This window comes from Delphinapterus leucas, chromosome 6 (assembly GCF_059928025.1).
Source record: "Delphinapterus leucas isolate spDelLeu-1000000601 "Yukka" chromosome 6, BTC_Dleu_Yukka2, whole genome shotgun sequence".
Classification (NCBI taxonomy): Eukaryota; Metazoa; Chordata; class Mammalia; order Artiodactyla; family Monodontidae; genus Delphinapterus; species Delphinapterus leucas.
Genome location: NC_143134.1, coordinates 42,629,004 through 42,653,994, shown reverse-complemented (window position 1 = coordinate 42,653,994; position 24,991 = coordinate 42,629,004). Strand labels below are relative to the sequence as shown.

General features: G+C 37.6%; 1 protein-coding gene and 1 pseudogene across 1 annotated transcript in view; one reads left to right on the top strand and one right to left on the bottom strand.

Annotated features, from left to right (window-relative positions):
• Positions 1-24,991, bottom strand: part of KIF27 (kinesin family member 27) — a 91,845-nt gene that overhangs the window by 34,328 nt on the left and 32,526 nt on the right. Inside the window, exons 8-14 of the mRNA XM_089913058.1 lie at positions 23,482-23,651; positions 22,884-22,987; positions 21,113-21,268; positions 17,907-18,112; positions 11,332-11,529; positions 3,648-3,761; positions 872-1,048 (exon numbers count right to left, since the gene is read on the bottom strand). Of these exons, the coding sequence (XP_089769184.1) occupies positions 872-1,048; positions 3,648-3,761; positions 11,332-11,529; positions 17,907-18,112; positions 21,113-21,268; positions 22,884-22,987; positions 23,482-23,651 (1,125 nt within the window). The remainder of the gene's footprint in view (positions 1-871; positions 1,049-3,647; positions 3,762-11,331; positions 11,530-17,906; positions 18,113-21,112; positions 21,269-22,883; positions 22,988-23,481; positions 23,652-24,991) is intronic.
• LOC149748924 (heterogeneous nuclear ribonucleoprotein A1-like 2) lies at positions 12,661-16,313 on the top strand (annotated as a pseudogene).

Sequence of the window (24,991 nt, the reverse complement as noted above, 5' to 3'; positions counted from 1 at the left end):
CAGGGAAGTCTCCCTTGTCTTTATAATTAGAAAAATAAACAAATCTTCATTATACAAAATCTTCTTTCTTTTATAGGAAACCTGCAAACCCCTAACTGTGAGTAGTAAGTGATAGATCGTTTTCAAGTCTATTCTTCCAAATTATCAATGTTCACTCTACAGCATCAAATGGTACAATTTATTTTTAAAATATCCACTAAGGGGGCTTCCCTGGTGGCACAGTGGTTGACAGTCCTCCTGCCAATGCAGGGGACACAGGTTCATGCCCCGGTCCGGGAAGATCCCACATGCCGCGGAGCAGCTAGGCCCGTGAGCCATGGCCGCTGAGCCTGCGCGTCTGGAGCCTGTGCTCCACAACGGGAGAGGCCACAACAGTGAGAGGCCCGTGTACCGCAAAATAAATAAATAAATAAATAAAATATCCACTAAGGTTAATAATAGAGGCTGCCAGGGGAAATGGTGAATTATTGCTTAATGGTTAGAGTTTCTGTTTGAGGCAATAAAAAGTTTGGAAATAGACAACAGTGATGGTTGTGCCACACTGTAAATGTAATTAATGCCGCTGAACTGTACACTTTAAAATGGTCACAATGGTAAATTTTATGTTATGTATAATATACTACAATTTTTAAAATACCCCCCAAAAGTTAATAATAAGTAAATCATACTTGGTAGAACATTGAACATTTTACTTCAAAATAGATTTTAGTGATAGTCATTAAATAAGCACTAATAAGCGAAATACACTGAAAACCAGAAAAGTTTTCTGTTGGTTTCTAACTTTACAGTGGTATGATTTACTTCATAGAGAAAAATAAATCCAGTTTATAAGGCTTACAACCAGAATCAAAGAGCATATTAAATAGAATACCTGACTAGATCGTAACTTCTTATTTTCCAGATGGCTCTTCTCCTGTAACAGGGCCTCCTTCTTACAAACTATGGCCTCCCGTTTCTTTAAGTCTTCTTCCAGCTCCTCTAATTCTTGGCGTTGGTTCAGAACTTTCTCTACTTCTTCATCTAACCATTTCTTTTGCTCATCCAATTTCTACATAAAAATTCCAAAGAAATGTTATAATTTGTTTTTCTTTACCATAAAATTTATATGGTAATAATATAGCTTCAGATTGACTAAAACACCTTAAATGAACATTTAAAAACTATCTGGAATACCTTAAATGAACAGTGAGAATAGTAAAATAGTGTCTGTCCAAAACTGTCAAGAAATAAGTGGTTCTAAGCTAACATCTTTCTGTGTTGTTTTATAAGGAATTAAAATTTATTCCACAAATATGTTTTGAGTCTGAGATTTTTCAGGCTGATAGTTTTCTTTATATTGAGAGTTAGTTCTGAGAACATGCTGGAAATCTTCTCTGTTACAGAGGTGCACACCTCTCTCACAGCACTAATACTACTGATTGTTCTATAGTCTTTCTCCCCTACTTGAGCTCCTTGACTGATTGCAGTGATAGTGCTTTTTGCCTCTCTAGCCCCAGTGCCTGCTCTACTGCCTGGCCCATGATTGGCTTTCAATAAAATGTTAAATGAATTCTTGATTCAATCAATCAACTAATGAGGTGAATAAATGAATACGCATTGTGGAAGACATAGATAATGGAGCATGGAAATCCACTCTGCATTGCAGCCTGTCAACATCAAATAATTACAAAATAAAATAAATTGAGCTGTAAAGATTTCCAAAACAAACATCTCAGTATTCTCTTCAGTTAAGGATACCCAGAGATAAGTACAAACAAAAATGTGAATGGAATGACTGTCCAAGATGAACTCTACCAAGTGCCCATCTGCACTGGGACATAGTAATGAAGCAATGCCACCTAAATAATAAATAATAAGAAAACAAATCAATATAGAACTATTTTCCAGTTCTTCTCAAACTTGATAAAAACTGTCCCTAGAAATCTATATTAAGACAGTGAATATGCATGAGAAAAAGAGAGCAAAGTGGCCAAGGCAAAGCAGGTCCAGAGCTATGTAGTTTTCCATCCAGACCTAGATAGTATGGTCCTAAAAGCAACAGCACATCTAAATAATATTGAGGCCTAAAATAGCAGCTCTACAATTATTAGGAACAGGAAGCATATCCCAGAGCAACTACAGAAATACTTTAGTTTTGTTATATCCAGCTATACCTTAGAAACTCCATATATGAGACCCTATGAAGACTAGCAATTAACTTAAAACATATTCTACAAACATTTCTTGACTGTGAGTGGGGTTTGAAAGATGAATAACAGATATTCTGTAAGCTCCATTCCAACAGGAAAGAAACCAAAAAATTATGATGGTTGATAATAAATGTTGTATACAGCAAACTCCTAGGTACTATGTATACAAAAATGGAAGGAGGGATCGCTTCTGTCTGAGAAATGGAAGAAATGTCAGTGCCAGCCTCACAGAGTAGGCAATATTTTAGCTGTGCTTTGAAGAATGGGTAGGAGTCTGCTAACATAATACAGGTTTTTTTAGGGAAATAATAATAAATGAATGGATTTTTCTGCATTTGATATAATAAAGGGTATGATTTGTGTAATTCACTGTATCTTAGTAAGTTTTCTGAAAATTTCTTATTTTGTCTTTTCTTATAATAAATATTCCTACCACACAGTTCCAATTTTAAATACTCTCTTCTTATAAGAGAGCTTCATATCAAATCCATGTCCTATTAAAAGGTCTTTGGATAGTCATATTGATTAATATATAATCTCGTTCTTGTTTAGAGTCAAATTCTGGAAAATGTTGTTTTACAACATTAAAAAGCATGAAGGTTTTTGTTTGTTTGTTTTATTATTATTTTTAACCCGACATAATCAGTGCAAGCTGTGGGAATCTATTATTGTATTCATTTAAAATTTAGATCCTTAACATTTTGAAAAGCAGGTCTAACTATTCTATGCATTCCTACCTCACCTACTCCCCCACATACCCTTCCACCCAGAAATATTACCAAGCACGTCAGAGAGAGAGCTCTTCAACTAATTTCTAAAATACACTAGTAAAATAACTGAGAATACATTCATGTCCTAAATTTTACTATTAAAATATATAAGGTTTAAGAAGAGAGGGCAAATAAATTTTTCAGAATTAAGGTGATGTATTTGCATTTGAGGGTAATTACAGTTTTAAGCACAGTAATCTTTAAGACTTTTAGAACTGCCATTTCTAATTTATATAAAATTAAAATTTTGTTTCTTTGAACTTTGATATTAATCTATGGATTTCATTTTTTAAATGTGGCACTAAAACAATAGCTTTTTAATATATTATATATGGTGCATATACGATTTGGTTGTGCTTGAGTAGAGATCTCTTATCTTTAGAAATGTATGTTTCCAGGTGACTAAACCAGTCTTGACATGGGAATAAATACAATCTAGTTTTCATGTTTACATTCCACAACATTCAGATAAACCCATTTCTACTGAAATAAGAATACAGCACATTTCCGGATGGGAAATTAATTTTTTAATAACACAAAAAATTCAGAAGAAATATTAGAAATTTTGTACTTGAGTGGCAAAGTCTAGTGTTTTAAGATTTTATTCAGAGTCCACCACTTTTTACCCCTACTTAGACAATCATCAAATTGAAGAGAAACCAGGAAACACTAAATAGAATCGACAAACCTGGAGTTGGTCTATACTTCCAAACGAACCTTTTCTCCTTTTCATCTTAAATGCATCAAGGTCCTCAGCTTTCAGTTTTAGACCTTCTCGCTGTTCTGTTTTTAACTGTAGTTCCTATAGATAACAGGAATTGAAAACACCTTATTGTTTTTACTACATGGTCATCATTAAATATTTATGCAGATAATCATTTTAACATTTACTTTCTTAGTTGCAAAAAGAAAGAAAACGAGTAGATGAAGGTCCATTTAAGAAGAAAATAATGTTAGCCCCTCATTCAAGCAATAAAATCTCACAGTAAAAATCAGGATTTACTAGAAAAACTAGGTATTTTTTTTCATTCTTTGCCAGTGTTACAAATTTGCATAACAGGGATAAGAGTATGAAAATTATAAATCTGCTCTTTTCTTCTGCCTTTCTGAGTTCATTACCTTCTGTTAGTCCACCCAAGGCACCCATCTGCAATGGGGATATTAGAATTTATCACAGGAGAAATGTAAAAAGAAAAGTTATATTCAGTTTCCAGCATTCAAAAATCAGATTTTGCAGCATGAAAATAGTCTTTCAAGATTGATCATGGTCCTCTGAAGAGTATTTTCCAAATTCCTTTAGTTTCCATTCACATCTTAAGAGTCAAGTCAAGCGGGCCCTTGTGTTCTACTGGGGTTTAGAGACGATGTTGCCATCCACCACCAAAGCTTAGCAGGAATCAGGAAGGAGGCCATGAACTCAAAGTGAACTGGTCCACACTGCTATTTCTTACTGGTCCATGATGGATAAGTACAGAAATTAAAAGTAAGTGTTTAGAACCTTTTACAAAAATTTAACAGAATAATTTTATGTCTGTTGAATCTAATAATTAAAAGATAGACTTGTATATTTTAGTTTTTATTTCATTTTTCTACTAGTTCTTGTTTTACAAAGGTATTGGGCTGTGACAAATTAATAATAAAATGAAACTTGTATCTTTTCCACAGGTAATTTCAGAAGTACTGATAAAAAGGAAGTAAAAGGGAAGTCTACCATTTTCCAGCCCTGGAAATGGCAGAAAGGAGAAAAGAGACAGTAAAAAAGATGTGTGTCCCAATTTTCTTCTCTCTGAGTTTTGGCCCAGGAAGGGGATGATAAATAAAGGTATCACTGAGAGCAGACGGAGAAAATGAGGACTGCAGCGCAGAGGCCTCACACACACATGGATCTGCCCAGTCTTGCTGAAAGAACAGAGAAGTACGATCAGGAAACAGAGACTAATTGGACTCCTTGGCCTCAGATGATGAGGATCCTGAGTTGAGAACAAATAGGGGTCAGTTATTGTGGGGAATTGACCCCAAAACTGAAGGTGAGGACAGGCCACTGGGCTAGCAAGCTAGATGGAAGATCTAATAGTCTCAACAGGGATTTATAATGCCATTAGGAGATGAGATGAAGCCAAAGCACCTCCAGGCTCTAAGCTGAAAGTGAGACCAATCTATGAATTATACTGGCTTCACATCAAGTGCCAGCAGGGAAAGGTGAACAAGAGAGAGCAGATTCCAGCCAGTCACATCCAAGGACCAAATGAAACTCAGAAAGTCCCTTCCCCCTCAACACCATGTGATGCAATAAAGCTACACACCAGAACACCACATATACCAGACTCTATCTTTGAGAATCATGGGGAGGAAGAGGCCAAGAGACTGAATATTCTTATTCAAGAGAACTGAGAATTATTTGAAGGAAATGTTTAAACTATCAGAATAAGGTTTGGACAGACTGGTTATTTGGTTAGTTCCCATGATATTTCCAGAAATTCTCGTGACATGGTTTGGGCAGAGCAGGGTGGGAGGGGTGTCATAAGGAACACAGGTCTGTTATAGACTAGATAAAGAAATTTTCTATGCCCACTTGAGTTGAATTATGAGTGCATTTGGACCCTGTTATATTTACTACCAATTAATTTTTCATGCTTCCCTAGCTCTAGTTCAGTTATAATTTAGCCCCTGTCACAGTCACAGCAACTTCAGGATGCTGAAATAAAGGCACCTTATACTGGAGCTGACTGCCTACTATTCCTATTCTTCTACAAATGCTTTGAAAGTGTACTGCAGGTGGTCTAATCCCCTCTTTTGCATGTTGCTCTAGACATTATTACCTTTACCTTATATTGTAATCTCTATTATAATAGTAAAATAACTGTCTACCAGGTACTGTGCTACGCTTTTTACATCTATTTAATTATCCCATTTAATCCTCACAATAACCCTATGGAACAGATACCATTATAAATCCCATTTTATAGATGAGGAAATTGGTGCTTAGAGAAGTAAAAAGCCCAGGTCACATTTCAGGGGTTCCCATACCTTTCCTTTATAGCTCATCCATAGTCTTCAGTTAAGAACTGAAGAACCTATGCAGAAGAACATGGAGAACCTATGCAGAAGTCATAGTATTCTCTGGAAATGGTTTAGTCAAGTGAAAAATGGAATGTTAGACAGTTAGCTCCAAACAGAAGACAAGATATCCCTTAGGACTCTGAGCAGGCTTTGTTTTTGCATGAAGTAGTAGAAACTTCAATATATCTTTGGGGCAGACTGTTCCTTTTTCTGGAATACTCATTCTCCCCTTAAATGGGTCATATTTCCCTAGAATGAGAGAAGGAACAAAATTACCCTAGATAAGAATGTAAAAACTTTAAGTTACAGGCAGAGTTGCATTTCAGCAGACTATGCATTCTGCTCAAAAGTATTTTTCTTTTCCCTAAACATAGATTTAGAGAGTGCTATGTCTTGTTGCTTTAAGCCAGCGTTCATGAGAGATGAGAAGCTGAGACCCAAAGACCACAGGACTGACAGGCAGGCCTGATCCTCACACTGGAGGAAGGACAGGAACGAACAGACTAGGCTGTTGTCAGTGAAATGAGAATTGAACAGATTCAAGATATTTAGAAGACTCAATTTATAGGGCTTTGTGATTCATTGGATATGCGTAATGAGGAAGAGGACAGAGTCAAGGATGACTGCTAAATTTCTAGCTTACCCAACTGAATACATTGAAATGTCATGGAAAGTACACTGGAAAACTATATTTTCTCCCCCATGAAGGGAGCAGGGAGGAGGAATCGTGGCGAGGTAGGTAAGGGGATTCATCTATAAGACAACCTAATAAAGATGTCAATGGCTGGATATATGAATCCAGAGCTCAAATGGCAAATCTGGTACTAAGGATTAAATCTGGGAGTTGTCAGAGTTAAACTGCAGTCATGGAAAAAGACAAGGTGAGAGGTCACCCAGGACAGAGTATGGAAGATACGAGGGCATAGGCTAGAGCCCTGAGTAATTTCCATAAGTAGGAAATGATAGTGTAGGATAAGCTAGCAAAGACAAAGAACAAGCAATCAGAGAAGAAAAAACAAGGTGAGTATAATTTCACAAAGGCAAAGGGGGAAATATTTCAAGATGGAGGGAGTGGTGAACTATGGTGGATGCAGCTGAGGTGTGACAGAGAGAGCACTAGTGAACTTCTCAAGAGCTTTGAAGTGAACGGTACAGCCAAGACCCAGAAACCAGACTGGAGAGGAGAAGAGAACAAATGAAAGGAAAGGAAACAGAATCAAATATAGTAAACTTTTCCAAGAAGTTTGGTTAAAAAGGGGAGAAGTGAGAGAGAGAAGTATAAAGTTGAAGGAGAATAATTTTAGGATGAGAAAAGTCTAAGATGTTTAAAGAAAGAATCTAGGAGAAAAGGAAAAGATGAAAATACAGGAAGAGAAAAAGACAAATGAGATAAAGCACATAAGTGCTTAGCACAGTACTGACTGAAGACAAATAATAAATATTATTTACTGCTATAATAATGATTATTACCATTATTATTTAGAATGAGTAACTCAAGGAAATTAAGAAAGCAATTCCATTTATAATAACATCTAAAATAATAAAATATCTGGGAATAAATTTAACCAAGGAGGTAAAAGACTAGTACACTAAAAATTATAAAACATTCTGAAAGAAATTAAAGAAGATTTAAATAAATGAAAAGATGCCCCATCCTCATGGACAGGAAAACTTAATATTGTCATGATGCCAATACTACACTAAGAGATCTACATAGTCAACACAATCCATATCAAAAGTCCAATGGCCGCGGGCTTCCCTGGTGGCGCAGTGGTTGAGAGTCCGCCTGCCAATGCGGGGGACACGGGTTCGTGCCCCAGTCTGGGCGGATCCCACATGCCACGGAGCGGCTGGGCCTGTGAGCCATGGCCACTGAGCCTGCGCATCCGGAGCCTGTGCTCCGCAACGGGAGAGGCCACAACAGTGAAAGGCCTGTGTACCGCAAAAAAAAAAAAAAAAAAAAAAAAATCCAATGGCTGGGACTTCCCTGGTGGTCCAGTGGTAAAGAATCTGCTTTCCAATGCAGGGGACTTGCGTTCAATCCCTGGTCAGGGAACTAAGATCCCACATGCCGCAGGGCAACTAAGCCCACGCACCACAACTACTGAGCTTGCGCGCCTCAATGAGAGAGCCTGTGTGCTGCATACTACAGAGCCCACGCACCCTGGAGCCCACGCACCACAACTAGAGAGAAAACCTGCATGCCACAACTAGAGAGAAGCCCACATACCACAACTAGAAAGAAGCCACTGTGCCACAACAAAGAGCCTGCACCACAACGAAAGATCCTGCATGCCTCAACTAAGGCCAGATGCAGCCAAAAAAATAAAGAAAATAAACAAATTTTTAAAAAGTGGATCTACAGAGAAAAACCCAAGAACAGATCGTCGTAAAAGGAATAATTTGAAAATAAAAATTTGCTGAGTGCTGCTGTAAAAAAAAAAAGAACCATGCATTAAACACAATTAAAGCATTAAAAAAAAAATTCCAATGGCCTTTTTTGCAGAAATGGAAAAGCTGACCCTTAAATTCATGTGGAATTTCAAGAGTCCTCAAATAGCCAAAACAATCCTGAAAAAGTACAAAGTTGGAGGACTTACTTCCCAAAATCTACTGCAAAGCTACTGTAATCAAAACAGTGTGTATTTGCACAAGGATAGACGTATAGACAAATGGAATAGAACTGAAAGTTTAGAAATAAATCCATAAATCTACAGCCAACTGATTTTTGACAAGGGTACCAAGTCCATTAAACAGGGAAAGAATAGTCTTTTCAATAGATGGTGCTGGAACAACTGGATTTCCACATGCAAAAGAATGAAGATGGACCCCTACCTCACACCATATACAAAAATTAACTCAAAGTGGACCAGGAACCTAAATATAAGAGCTAAAACCATAAAATTCCAGAAGAAAATATAGGGGTAAATCCTTATGACCTTAGATTTGGCAACGGATTCTTAGATATGATACTAAAAGCACAAGCAACAAAAGGAAAAATAGATAAACTGGAACTTCGTAAAAAATGTAAAACTTTGGTGCATCAAAGAATATTATCAAGAAAATGTAAAGGGCTTCTCTGGTTGAGAATCTGCCTGCCAATGCAGGGGACATGGGTTCGAGCCCTGGTCTGGGAAGATCCCACATGCTGCAGAGCAACTGGGCCCGTGAGCCACAACTACTGAGCCTGCGCGTCTGGAGCCTGTGCTCCGCAACAGGAGAGGCCATGAGAGTGAGAGGCCCGTGCACCACGATGAAGAGTGGCCCCCGCTCACCACAACTAGAGAAAGCCCTCGCACAGAAACGAAGACCTAACACAGCCAAAAATAAATAAATAAATACATTTTTTTTAAAAAAAGAAAATGTAAAGATAATCTACAGAATGGAAAAAAATATTTGGAAGTCATGTATCTGATGAAGTTTAATGTCCAGAATACATAATGAATTCCCACAACTCAACAACAAAGAGACAACCCAATTAAAAAGTAGACAAAGAACTTGAAAAGACATTTCTCCAAAGAAGATATACAAATGGGCAATAAGCACATGAAAAGGTGTTCAACACCATTAGTCATTATGGAAATGAAAATCAAAACCACAACGAGATTCCACTTCGCATGTACTTGGATGACTATAATAAAAAAGAAACAGAAAATGACAAGTGTTGATGAACATGCAGAGAAATCAGACCCCTCATACATTGCTGGTGGGAATGTAAAATGGTGCTGCCACTATCAGAAACAGTTGGTGGTTCCTCAAAAAGCTAAGCATAGAATTAGCATATGACCCAGCAATTCCACACCTAGGTATTTCAATTCCAAATTGAAAGCAGGCTCTTGAACACTTACTTCTATGCCAATGTTTATCACAGCATTATTCAATAGCCAAAACGTGGAAACAACCCAAGTGCCTATCAGATAAATGCAGAAACAAAATGTTGTGTATGCATGCAATGGAATATTACCCAGCCATAAGAAGGAATGAAGTTCTGATATATACTACAACATGGCTGAACCTTGAAAACATGATGCTAAAGGAAAAAAGCCAGATACAGGACAAATATTGTATGATTTCACTTTTATGAAATATCTAGAATAGGCAAATTCATAAAGAGAGAAGTAGATTAGGGTTACCAGGGGCTTGGGGGGAAGAGGGGAAAGGGAATTATTGCTTAATGGTTACCAAGTGTCTATTAAGGGTGATGAAAAAGTTTTGGAAAAAGACAGTGGTGATGGTTGCACAACACCGAATGTAATTAATGGCACTGAGCTATACGCTTAAACAAAGTTAAAATGGTCAATTTCATGTTATATTATTTTATAAAAATCAATAATGTAATATACCAAAACTCACTGTACGCTTTACATGGGTGAACTGTATGATGTGTGAAGTATATCTCAATAAAGCTCATTAAAAAAAAAAAAGAATCAGTAATTTGGCTTAAATGCTCTTTTAAGTTCCCTTCCATCACTAAATTCTGTCATTTTTTTTTTTGAAGGTCTGAGAATATATTATTTTCCAAAGTTTAAAATCTAGGAAATCTCCAATTATGTTCCAAACCTTGGGTCTGGCTTAACATTTGAACAGAACAGAGCCTGGTACACAGTGCTAGGTAAGTGTTTGTCGTTGTTATTATGATCATTATCATCATTCTCTTCTTCAAAAGAGCCCTACTGAGGCAAGTATGATAAGGCCATCTTAGATAAGAATAAACAGACACAGAGAGGGTAAGTGATTTTCTCAGTAAATGATCTTATCTAGCCAGGAACTGAGAGAGTTGGGATTGAATACATGCAAGCCTGGCTCCAGAGCCCAGGCTGACACCACTAGTTCCTCCCCAGCCCAATCCATTCTATAGAACCGCTGGGCATACAGGTCTGATCACTTTTCTGCACACTATGAATGAAATGGTACCATTTTACCTTGTACTTTTTTCTATGCTGCCACATGGACAATGCATGTCAAAGCACTTTGAAAATGGCAAATCCTATTCAAATGTTAGATATTTTTTTAGAAAGTCAGCTTTATAAATTTGTGTTTTTGACAGCCTCAACTGAAGTTAAGATCCTAGTTACAGAAATCATCATGGCACTTTCTTTTGGGAAGTCAAAGCCTTCAAGACAGTACTCAGAATTCAATAAATAGCTTTTACTATGTAGATCAACAAAGTTTTAAAGTGAATGAGGACAGCAGCCAAGGACAGGCCAAGGTGAGATACCTCACAAGCCAACTGAATCAAGACCTTGGTTACATTAGCTCTGAGCCATTGAACATTTCATATTATGCTTAGCAGGAAAGTATGACAATATTACTTTGATTTTTTGTTGACCCCGCTTAATTTCTGCATCCAGTTGCTTCCTTTTCTCATTTTCTTCTTGAAGTCTTTTTTGCAGCTGTACCTTTTGATGCTTCATGTGATCTACATTCTGCTCTAGTTCATTAGCACGTTTCTCATTTTGGATCGACAGTGATGCCAATTTCTTACTATTTTGTTGCTTCTTCTGTAAGACCTGGGATCATATGAATATTTCAAAATGAAAAACTGCACCTCTCATATCCCTCCACTAAACTTAAACTTTTCATTTAATGACGCAGGTAGGCATTTTTGCCTAGATTTTAATTTATTCTTGATAGTTTCACAACTGTTTTCTACATTTCTACTTTTACAGTCAAACAAATATCATAATTTTCACCAGATATAAAGAATAATGAGACTTCCTGGTGCTGACAGCCAAACAGAACAAAATTGACATCGTTGCTTTTTTTATTGTTTTAATTTTAAAATATTTTATGTACATAATAAAAATTAAAACAATACAAAACTAAACTTATATTTAAAATGACTCTTCTCTCAGATGCCTAATCTACCTGTCCTGTTTCCTGAAACAAAATTACCAATTTCTTAAATATTCCTTTAGAAATAATTTATATGCACATAAGTAACTTTATGTTCTAGGTAGACTATTCTCCACCTCCCCTTTTTTTCTGTTTAACGTATCTTAGAGGTGTTTTCTCATAGATTTGTTCTTTCTATATGACTGCATAGTATTCCACTGTGCTCATCTTTAATACCCAGCTGCAGCCTAAATCATTAATCCCTGAGTTAAGATGATCAGAAATGATACCATTTTCCCTGAGAGTGACCAACCATTGTAATTACTATTTTAATTACCTTAAATAAGGCTTTTTCTCTCTCCATAGACAGCATTAAAATTTTTTGAAGAGTTTACTAATATAAAATACCAGAGTATTTCAATTTAATCCTGATCAAACAAGCAAACATATATTAGATTTGTATGCTGTACTTTAGCGTTACACTAAGTAAGTACCTCTTATGTGACATAAAAAAGGTGAGGTCATTTGTAAGTTATGCAGACTATGATTAATTATTTCCTTTATCTTGGTGATAAATTGTTGACATAAACACATTTTGTTTTAATTAAACTAAGTATTCACAGAGGCATTGTAGCTTAGAGCAGCGCTACTCAAAATGTGGTCTGTGGACCAGTACCACTCACAGACTGTTGTCAGCCTGCACCATGAAGCACATTATTAGATTCAGCTGATGATGTTTTCATGCAAGACTTTGTTGATGAGAGAAGCTGTGCTCCCATTTACCTTTATCTCACTGCAGACCAATAATGAACAATCTGCAGATGGACTACTTTGAGTACTACTAGCTTGGAGGCCACAGGACTCTGCAGTTTCCCATGCCTGGATTTGGACCCTGGCTTTGTCACTTTTTTTTTTTTTTTTTTTTGCGGTATGCGGGCCTCTCACTGTTGTGGCCTCTCCCGTTGCGGAGCACAGGCTCTGGATGCGCAGGCTCAGCGGCCATAGCTCACGGGCCCAGCCGCTCCGCGGCATGTGGGATCTCCCCGGACCGGGGCACGAACCCGCGTCCCCTGCATCGGCAGGCGGACTCTCAACCACTGTGCCACCAGGGAAGCCCCTGTCACTTATATTTGACAGTATTGCAATACTGGAGCAAAAAATGTTAATACTAGAATTTTAGTGTCTTTTCCACATGATATTGAAGATATCAGTATAAGTACTGATAATCTTATTTAAAAGTGAGATAGGTTTGTCATTTGCACTTATTCCACAGATGCTCAAACGTGCACCTCTGTTAGCATTAAACAGAGCATGTAATGCAGCATATAATGCTATATATATCTAAAGACCAAGAATACAGATTTTAGATATTTTTTAATTAAAACAAATTTTTTAAGTTTTAAAAACTAAAATAACTTCATTATACCAATAAAACCATTAGTATTTCAATGTTAAAATGGTATGAAATGTTAGAGTACTGAAAACCATTATTATCATCACAATTATGTGACTGAGTGAGTTATTCTACCTTTGTAAACCTTAGCTTCCTCATTTGTAAGAGTGTAAAAATACCCACTTCAGGGCTTCCCTGGTGGCACAGAGGCCGGCATACCGCAAAAAATAAATAAATAAAAATACCCACTTCAAAGGATTAAATAATGATTAAATAATACATATAATACATATAAAACATCTAGTATGTATATAGCACTTGGTAGATACTTAACTACCACACTTCTCATCCCCACCACCATCCTTATCATCTTTAGCATCCCAATCCCCATCAGTTGTGCATGCATATGGCAAAGGCACAGAAATCTCTAAAACTGTGTGGGACACTTCTTTCAGGCCTCCTTCTATGAGATGTTTCTTTTGAATTTAATTAAGTTCTTTCTTTTCCTCATCAGTACCCTCAGCAGAAAAAGATACACACCAAGAAACATGGAAAACAAAAAGAACATGATAATTCAAACCCTATTAATAATCTTTCATTTAATCTTTTAATCACAACCATAAAAATAATCTTTGCTAAATCCACACACAAGGCTTAGCTATAGATTTATATGGTTAATATAATAACCTCCTTAGAAAAATAATAATTTTGGCTATTTCAAGAAAACTGGAAAAAACACAAACACATGAAGACTAAACCATGTGCTACTAAACAGCCAATGGGTCAACAAAGAAATCAAAGGAGAATCAAAAAATACCTTGAGACAAATGAAAATGGAACCACAACTGTCCAAAATCTATGGGACACAAAAAAAGCAGTTTTAAGAGGGAAGTGTACAGTGATACAGGCCTTCCTCAAGAAACAAGAAAAATATCAAATAAACAATCTAACATTACACCTAAAGGAACTAGAAAAAGAAGAACAAGCAAAGCCCAAAGTTAGTAGAAGAAAGGAAATAATAAAGGTCAGAGAAGAAATAAATGAAATAGAGACTAAAAAAACAATAGAAAAAGATCAGTGATACTAAGAGCTGGTTTTCTGAAAAGATAAATAAAATTGACAATTTAGCCAGACTCAGAAAGAAAAAAAGAGAGGGCTCAAATGAATAAAATCAAAAATGAAAGAGAAGTCACTACTGATACCACAGAAATACAAAGGATCCTAAAAGAGTATGATCAGGGGCTTCCCTGGTGGCGCAGTGGTTAAGAATCCACCTGCCAATGCAGGGGACATGGATTCGAGCCCTGGTGTGGGAAGATTCCACATGCCATGGAGCAACTAAACCCATGTGCCACAACTACTGAGCCTGAGCTCTAGAGCCTGCGAGCTACAACTACTGAGCCCACGTACCACACCTACTGAAGCCCGCGTGCTTAGAGCCCATGCTCTGCAACAAGAGAAGCCACCACAATGAGAAAACTGTGCACCACAACGAAAAGCAGCCCCCACTCACCACAACTAGAGAAAGCCCGTGCGCAGCAATGAAGACCCAACACAGCCAAAAAAAAAGACAAAAAAGAGTATGATCAACAATTATATACCAAAAAATTGGATAACCTAGAAGAAATGGATAAATCCCTAGATACACAGTCTTCCAAGACTGAATCATGAAGAAATAGAAAATGTGAATAGACAGATGACCAGTACAAGATCGGTTCTTACTCATTAATATTGAGTATAAGAATTACAATCAGAACTGAAGGTAGGATAACCTTTCTGCCCGTGGATGCCGCCAAGTAAGCATCATTGAAGCCTCCCCCCTCTACTGCCGTCGTGTCTAAGTCAGTCTCCCAAAGAGCCCGAACAGCTGCAGAAGCTCCTCATCAGACGTCTGAGCTTTGAAACAATTGATGCGAGTCTGAGGAGCCACCTGAGCAGCGGGCAGTGCTCACAGACTGTGTGGTAACGAGGGGTCCAAACACCAGGTGCTCCAGAGGCTTCGGGTTTGTCACATATGCCATTGCAGAGGAGGTGGATGCGGCCATGGATGCGAGGCCACACGAGGTGGATGGAAGAGTTGGGGAACCAAAGAGGGCTGTCTCAAGAGAAGATTCTCAAAGACCTGGCGCCCACTTAACCATGAAAAAAATTTTTGTTGGCATTAAAGAAGACACTGAAGAACATCACCTAAGAGATTATTTTGAACAGTGTGGGTAAACTGAAGTGATTGAAATCATGACTGACTGAGGCAGTGGCAAAAACAGAGGCTTTGCTTTTGTAACCTTTGATGACCATGACGCCGCAGACAAGACTGTCATTCAGAAATATCACACAGTGAATGGCCACAACTGTGAAGTAAGGAAAGCCCTATCTAAGCAAGAGAAGGCTAGCGCTTCATCCAGCCAAAGGGGTCGAAGTGGTTCTGGAAACTTTGGTGGTGGTCGTGGAGGGGGTTTTGGTGGGAATGACAACTCTGGTCGTGGAGGGAACGTCAGTGGTCGAGATGCCTTTGGTGGCAGCCGTGGTGGGGGGGATATGGTGGCAGTGGGGATGGCAGTAATGGATTTGGTAATGACGGAAGCCATTTTGTAGGTGGCGGAAGCTACAATGATTTTGGCAATTACAACCATCAATCTTCAAATTTTGGACCCATGAAAGGAGGAAACTTTGGAGGCAGAAGTTCTGGCCCCTATGGTGGTAGAGGCCAATACTTTGCCAAACCACGAAACCAAGGTGGCTATGGTAGTTCCAGCAGCAGCAGTAGCTATGGCAGTGGCAGAAGGTTTTAATTGCTGCCAGGAAACAAAGCTTAGCAGGAGAGGAAGCCAGGGAAGTGACAGGGAAGCTACAGGTTACAAGAGATTTGTGAACTCGGCCAAGCACAGCGGTGGCAGGGTCTAGCTGCTACAAAGAAGACATGTTTTAGACAATACTCGTGTGTATGGGCAAAAAAGCTCAAGGGCTGTATTTGTGCCTAGTTGTATAACAGGTTATTTTAGTTTCTGTTCTGCGGAAAGTGTAAAGCATTCCAACAAAGGGTTTTATTTAATGTAGGTTTTTTTTTTTGCACTCATGCTGTTGATTGCTAACTGTAATAGTCTGATCACGACGCTGAATAAATGTGTCTTTAAAAAACAAAAAAGAACTGAAGGTAGGATATAAACCTATGAAATTATATAAATAAATTTCGTAATAATCATAAAGGAAAGCTCTTAATTGTTTTGTTCTACTAATGTTTTGTTAAAACGAGTACTTTGTTAGACGTCGCAGCCTTAATTTAACGGTCAAGAAATTTAAAAAAATTGATCGCAAGACTCTCGGAGGTGAATTGCTAAGGGAAAAAATGTATTCTGAAGGAAAGTGCAAAGTGTCACGTCACGTTATTTTAACTTGGTGTTGACTTGAGAGGCTACTTAAGTAAAAAAAAAAATGGCGATGTGCAGATGTTTGAGATGGCATTAAAAACCCTAGAAGAAGGGATTTTTTTGCTCTGTTCACTCCTGCATCCCCATCTAGAACAGGACCTGGCACACAGGAGGTGTGCGGTGAACACTTATCTTGTTGAAAGAAAATAACTGTGGTACAGTTTCAAAAATAGATAACTAATGCTCTGACTAGGTTAACTACAATTCCATTCTATGTACAGTGGAAACAATATGAAAGCAATAGATTATGAATCAGGGACTTCCCTGGTGGTCCAGTGGTTGAGAATCCATATTGCAATGCAGGGGACGCTGGTTCGATCCCTGGTCAGGAAACTAAGAACCCACATGCCATAGGGCAACTAACCCTGCATGCCACAACTACAGAACCCATGCACTCTGGAGCCCTCACACCACAACTACTGAGCCTGCCCACACGCTACTAGAGAGCCTGCACACCGCAACTAATGAGCCCATGCGCTAGAGAGAAGCCTGCACACCACGGTGAAGAGCCCACATGCCACAACGAAAGATCCCACGTGCCGCAACTAAGACCCAACACAGTGAAAAAATAAATAAATAAAATATTTTTTTAAAAAAGATTATGAATCAAAAGAACTGGAAAAGGCACTTTAGTAAATTCATTATAAGCAAACTAACAAAGCACTCTGACTATACCAAAAGCATCTGGGAACGGCTTCATACACAAAATCTCTCTATAATGGAATATTTCTCAAAGAATAGAATTTTTAAACTGTAGCTATGTATGAGGATATAGCAAAGTCCAGCATTAGGAAATTAAGAATAAGATGTGGTACTCAAAGTTATTAACCTTTCTTAAACCAATCAGTTATGATTTCAGAAAACTGTCTGAAACAGTTATCATATTTGTTGAGTGTCAAGAAAGTGCTATATACATACCAGATGTTATATATGTATTATTTAATCATTAGTTAATCTTTTATCCTTCAGAAAAGGATACTATTTTCTGTGGTTATCTTTATTGCTCACCATGTGGTTTTTGATAAAAAGATTAAAATAATACACTTCCTGAATGAAGAAATATACTACCCAGACTAAAATTATGTAAACCCACCAGCATACTGGAAAAGAAAACTTGCCATCCAGTTCCTCCCACTAGTAAAAACTGAATCCTACTTCTTTCCTAACTAGGTACAAGAATCCTCAAAATCAGGAAGCCTTAAATAAGTTTTCTCAATTATATTTTTTAAATTACCTGGACTCTTAGCTTCGCAGCATCCATCTTTTTACGAAATTCCTTCTGTAATTTTACCTTCAAAGCAACATCAGAAAGATCTTTGTTTTCCAGTTCCTCTAGCTGCTTTTGCGTTTCAGTTAATTCCACTTTCGCCTGTTCTGCTTCCTGTTCAAGTTTTGTTACTTTCAGAGAATACTGTTTGCTTACAGACTTGACATCATTACCTTCATAATAATAATAATAGTAATAATTATAAATTATGTTTAAAAACTAAGTAAAACACCAAAAACATAAAATTTCCCTACTCTTAAAAAGCTGGGCAGTAACTATTTAAGGCATAGCATCAAAAATCCAGCTGTCCCTCCCATCCCCATCAAACACAACTTGCCACCTGTCCTTTTAATAATTAGTTCCTTAATGACTGTCCCCATCTGGTGCCATTCTATCTTCTCCCTGGTTCATCTTTTGTTCTGAATTTGCAGTTTACCTTTGCTGGCATCAAACTTCAGTTAAAAGGTATTTGGGGTGACTCACTGGCCTATTGCTTACTACACTTTGTCTTCCTACCACCCATAATCTGTCTCCGAATTCTTTTATTTTACTATTATGAAAATTTTTCAACATATCAAAAGTAGAGAAATAATATAATGAAAGTCCATCACCCAGATTCAACAGTTATCAAGATTTTGCCACAGCTACTTACTTCATCTATACTTTTTTTCTTCAATTTACTTAAAAACTTTAAAGCAATCCCAGATATAATGTCATCACCTATGTATACTTCAATAAGCATCTAAACAGAATATGGAAATAACCAAAAAGTCATTATCACACCTAACAATGCTAATACCCACCAGTTCCTATTCAGATTTCCCCAACTGTCTCAAAATGTCTTTTACAATTAGTCTATTTTAATCACAATCCAAACAAGGTCACAGTACATCTTATTGTTATGTTTCTTAAGAGTCCTTTAATATAGAGCTAGCCCCCTCTCCTTTTTCATTTCATTTTAACTTGTTAAAGATAATTTTTTAAAAATGCTTTTCTTATGAATATTTAGAACATAGAGAAAAATAGAATATAGGTATTTCTATATCTCTTTTCATTCTAAGCCCAGCTACTGACCCTAAAAATTTAGTTCTGACTTATTCTGAATAGTCAACTGTCCTGAACCAGACTGGCAAACTAGCAGCAGTGGGAAGTAAGAGTCTAGAGGTCATGGGGTGAATAATCACCAGGACAGGTTGTTATACTGGTATACTGTAAAGCTCTTAATTTTTTAATAAAGGGAGTTATTGAACTAAATGCACTGTAAGTTGTCTTCTGGCTCTACAATTCTATGCTTTCAACTAACTTCAAAATACATATGACAACAATGTTTTAATGAATCTGTGATCCCATAAATTGTTTAACATGCTAATATTTTATGAACCACTAAGAAAAAAAATATACAGTACCAATTACACCATGACAAAATGCTAAAATGCCACTGATTTTTAAGATGCATCCTGATTTCAGGGATATTAAAATGTGAAAAAATTGTGTATTAAAATTGATGAAATACAGTATAATTGTCATTGTTATTAATTTTGGCTGAAGTAGCTACTGTTTGGGGAAGTCTTCAGTGAGAGGACTTGGAAAAGTAAGTACACATTGACCCTTTTGCTAATCACCATTTCTAAGGGACTTTAGGAAAGCTCCAAACTGCCCTTCGTTCTATGAACAAGAGAGGACCTTCTCTGTTTAAGTTCAGGTATCCTCTATTTTAAGGCAACCAGGATGGGTATACCAGGTTACAAAAGTGTGCTTGTTTAGTTAGATATCCCATGGTGGGATAACCTATATGAAAGAAAATCGTTTATTTCAGAGTGGTAAATATCCTCAATTTCTACACTCACTACCCTAAAATCATGGGGATAGAGAAGCTATTTAAACCCCTAAACCATTTCCTAGATACTCCTAAGAGAGGTTTACTGGCATTGATCCTGCCTATGAGGAAGGAGAATGGTCAAAATCAAACATCTGGGATAACTGGAGCTGGGACGATGCATAGCCCATACACCACTAGGAATGAGAAAGGAAAACGCATTGGACAGCAGCTAGAGGAGAGGAAGATGAGAAAGGAGGACCGACAGTCAGAAAGCAAGCTTGCAGGAAAGAGGAGGGAGAGGCCAGGCAGGTTTCTCCTTGCTGGCAGAGGATTTGGGAACCACAATTCATGTAGTTTGAGTGTGATTATAGTCTTGGGCTTGAAGAAGAGGAGGATAGTATTTCCTTCAGTTTCCCCAAATGTGACCAGAGTTGTTTTGCATTGAAATTGGGGGAAAGAAATGCTAGTGTGTCTTATTCCTTCAATTCTTTACTGAATTTCAGAGTAGTCAAGGCTTACACTTGGAGTGTATTAGTGAGGGGAACCCCAAAAGCTTGAGATGTGCATTTTAAGGCAAGCCTAATGGAGTTGCAGGGTGAGGAGAGGATGTGGTACATATGCCCAACCTGGTAGATTAAGGGGAGGAGATGAAAGCTTGGCTCACTCAAGAGGACAGCTCTCAAGGACAAATCCTTATATCTTCAGAAAAACAAAAATTAGCTACATTTAAAATATAAAGTTTATAATTAAGGTTAAATATGAACTATCCAAGAAAATAAAGACTAATAATTTAAAATAAGTATTTACTAAAAATGAACTCGGAAAACATCTCAGACTTATCCCAGATGCCTAGTATAATGTTTCTAAAGAGTGGCAAAAAACATTAAGTGCCATAGAGTTTCAGCACAACACAGAGTTCACACTGGTTAGAAAAATTCATAGATGAAATCAAATATAACAAAGTTCTTTTGATAATTAACCTCCACATACTGGCTCTAGAGCACACCTTGTTAGAACGAATTCCAAGCTAACGTGGATAGTCCTGAGCATCAAAAATTAAAGTAAATGTTACAACATCAGAAGCAACTTCAGAAGATTTTTTTTTTTTTTTTTTTGCGGTACGCGGGCCTCTCACTGTTGTGGCCTCTCCCGTTGCGGAGCACAGGCTCCGGATGCGCAGGCTCAGCGGCCATGGCTCACGGGCCCAGCCACTCCGCGGCACGTGGGATCTTCCCGGACCGGGGCACAAACCCGTGTCCCCTGCATCAGCAGGCGGACTCTCAACCACTGCGCCACCAGGGAAGCCCTAGAAGCTTTTCTTTCTCATATAAGCTGGTTCACAGGATACTATTACCTGTTTTAATTAATTCTTTAATCAGATCTTCCTTCACCTTGATGTTGATAGTAAGTTCCCTCATTTTTTGTTTAGCTTCAGTAAGTATGAGCTCTGAATTCCTTAATTTTTGCAAATTCAACCCTTGACTCTCCTGGAGACATTCAATCTTTAAATCTTTAAAATAAAAGAAACAAAACTGAGAAATAAAAACTATCTGCTCAGAAATATTTGACAGAAGTAGAGTTAAAAAAAAAAAAAGGCAGACACACAAGCAGTCTAGAGGTAACAGAGGAAGGGACAGACAGAAAAAAAAAGGAAAAAATACATAGCAATTGGGACTTTAGTTTCCCAGCTCACAGTGAGTTTTCCTTTCCTTAAAACATATGTATATGCTCTAGTCATATCCTGTAGGTTCTGATACAGTTTTTCATTACCCTTAGATATTCTGCAATTTGACTTTTTCTTTAACCCGAGTTATTTAAGAAAGATATAAAATCTCCAGATAGGTAGAGGTTTTAATTTTTTTCCTATTAACTCATAGTTTTATGGTAATCAGAGAATGTAGTCTCCCTCTACCCCAGGCTAATAAGAGTGTGGCCTCACACTGTTTGTTTCTGTCTTGTACTAGAACATAAATCAATTACCTCACTCTTTTAGCTCAGCTGACATTTTTTTCACAGTGAGACTTCCTCAATGAAGGAGCTGGTGCACTGATTTACATCCTGAAATTAAGTTTCTTACCTGGTTGTAGACCAGTAACAAACAGTTCAAGGATGGCTACTTTGGTAGCACTTATCTACACTATTTATACATTTTAAAAATTTATCTCAATTTCATTTTTTAATATTACACGCATAAGCTCAAATTTATTTTTAATTATTTATCTTTGGTTGCATTGGGTCTTCGCTGCTGCACACAGGCTTTCTCTAGTTGCGGCAAGCAGGGGCTACTCTTCATTGAGGTGAGCAGGCTTCTCATTGCGGTGGCTTCTATTGTGGACAACGGGCTCTAGGCGTGCGGCCTTCAGTAGTTGTGGCTCACGGGCTCTAGGGCGCAGGCTCAGTAGTTGTGGTGCGTGGGCTTAGTTGCTCTGCAGCATGTGGGATCTTCCCGGACCAGGGCTCAAACCCGTGTCCCCTGCATTGGCAGGCAGATTCTTAACCACTGCGCCACCAGGGAAGTCCCCCATAGGCTCTTAAAAAGATGCTATTTTCACAGTGTAGGACTTATCACGTTATTTATATTCTCTGTAGTCTTACTCTTGGTGTTGTGACCACACATAGGCTAAGAGAAATGAGCTAAAATCTCCGCGTATGCTTTTTGCAACATAAATGTCTTTTATGCTGTTTTTTGATGCATAAATTCTCATCAGTTGTGAACATTATAAGTACCCACTAGACTAAGTTGGCTCTAATGCCAAATATATCAGTAATGGTAGGCATGAGTGCCAGTGAAGCAGTAGAGAGCTAGTAAATTACTTAGGATGCATTTTAAATAAGTCAAGAGTACAATGTATATCAACTCACGTTTGAATATAAAATCCCCATTCTGAGAGATTTAGCCTATAACTCTAGCTTGAATTGATTGGTGGAAAAACTGTTTTCATTAAGGAGTAAAAACGAACAAAAATTCAGAGGTAGAGCAGAGAACACAAAGGAAAAAGCCAGGAAAGCACTCGTAATCAAGTTCCCGTCTTGGAGAATTCCCAGATGCTTCTTAAATTATTGCCTGAAGAAAAAGAGAGGTGTCATAAATATTAGATCTAAAGTACTTGAGAAAGTCTGTGTACCTTCATTCTCCAATCTTGACTTTTGTGTTTGATCCTGAATATCATTCAATTCAACAAAAGAACAAACAGAGCCTGGCTTTTGAATCCACGAGCAACCTTTATGTCTAAAAAAAAAAAAAATCAGGATCAAAGGTAACTTGTCTGTTAGTGGTTTCTAATATGCCCTCAAATTAGTTTCCCCCCAAATTATTCTTTAAATTGATTAATTATTCTTTAAATGATTAACACAAAATAAATGGAACTTACTAATATTCCACAAAATAAAAAGATATCCCCCACCATGTTGGACCCAGTGGAAAATTCATCATGTTTGTTGCCACTGTGGCAGCAGAATTAGGAAATCCAAAATCATTCTCTCTGAAAATTAAAATTCAACCACCATAAATGCTTTAAAGCAAAATTATTTTACAGTTGTTAGACTGATGACTTGTGTTCAAACACTGGTTTCATAACACATTAGTTGACAGTACATGTAGCAAAAACCACTTAACTCTCCTACTAAATGGAAAAAGATATACTTTAATGAAAAAAACCTACATCTGTATATATTAATTGCATCACGTAATTATGTTTATTAAATCAGTCTATATTAACATACCTAATTTCAGATTTCTCTTGGCCTTCTGACTCTTCATCATCACTGTTATCAGAAAACTGGCAGTGGAGGACTTCATCCTGCTCTTCTAAGTGACCCAGCAGCATCTGACTTCGTGTTCGAAATCCAGCAACTAGTCGATCCAGAGAGTATACAGAAGGACTTGTGTAGACCTTACAAGTGATTCCCCCACCCAACAACAAAAAACGTGATTTTTTGTGTCTGTTTTTATCCTATCACTCAAAATGTTTTTTAAAGAGGTTAGACAGGTACTCTTAAAATAGCCAATCACTGAAAATATACATCCCCCCCGCCCACAAAAAAAGTCAAAATTCATTTCATAATACTATTGTGCCTCATGGACACACACTTCTTTCAGAATCTATACACAGCTCTTCCTCTTCTAGAAAGCTTGTATAACTTCAAGGAAAATAGCACTCAAAAATGAAACCAAAAAGAGGCATGAGTGAAAACATCACAGCTCTTTTTTTTTTTTAATATATTTTTTTAAAGATTTCTTTATTATTTATTTTTGGCTGCGTTGGGTCTTAGTCGCGGTATGCGGGATCTTCGTTGAGGCACGCGGGATCTTTCATTGCGGTATGTGTACTTCTCTCTAGTTGCGGCCTGAGGGTTTTCTCTTCTCTAGCTGTGGCGCGCAGGCTCCAGGGCGTGTGGGCTCTGTAGCTGTGGTGCGCCAGCTCTAGTTGAGACATGTGATCTCAACAGTTGTGGCACACAGGCTTAGTTGCCCCTCGGCATGTGGGATCTTAGTTCCCTGACCAGGCCCTGCACTGTAAGGCGGATTCTTTACCACTGGACCACCAGGGAAGTCCCAACATCACAGCTCTTAAACATAGCTCAGGCACTCCCCAACAAATGTGAAGCCCATACACAGTGTAATAGGAGACAACTGTTACCCACCCCACCGCAATCTTCCCATTTCTGAACACTTGGAGAATTGCAGTGCTGCTAAGGATCTGCAATTCCCCTCTAATCCAAATCCCACCACATGAAGAAATCCAGAGCCACCACCACTCCTTCTGCCAGGGCAAAATATTCCTGATTTGAAAATTTGAATGTATTTATTCAGACTTTACATGTAGTAGTCAGGGAGAGCTGAATTAGTGCTCTAAGTGACACTTAATATGTATCATGGGATAAATAGATTTTCATGGACTAGCCTGGAAACTTTCTATATTATTATTCTATTGGCCTTAAGTTCTCAAATATTCACCTTGGAAAACAATGAATTAGATATTGCCTTTATACTTTTATTCTAGTTTCTGTTACCAAATATTTCCTTTTTAACCACTTCTCTATAACCAAACCTGAGGGTAATTTCTCAAAAAAGGTAAATAATAAGATCTTAGAGGAGACATTCAATTTATTAATATAAATCATTATAAGCTATTAAAATTACTACATACAGTAGAATGTGTATATCACATGGTGTGAAGATTCAATTGACGTAGGTCCTTTACACACCACCTCCCAGGAAAACCAACCTGAT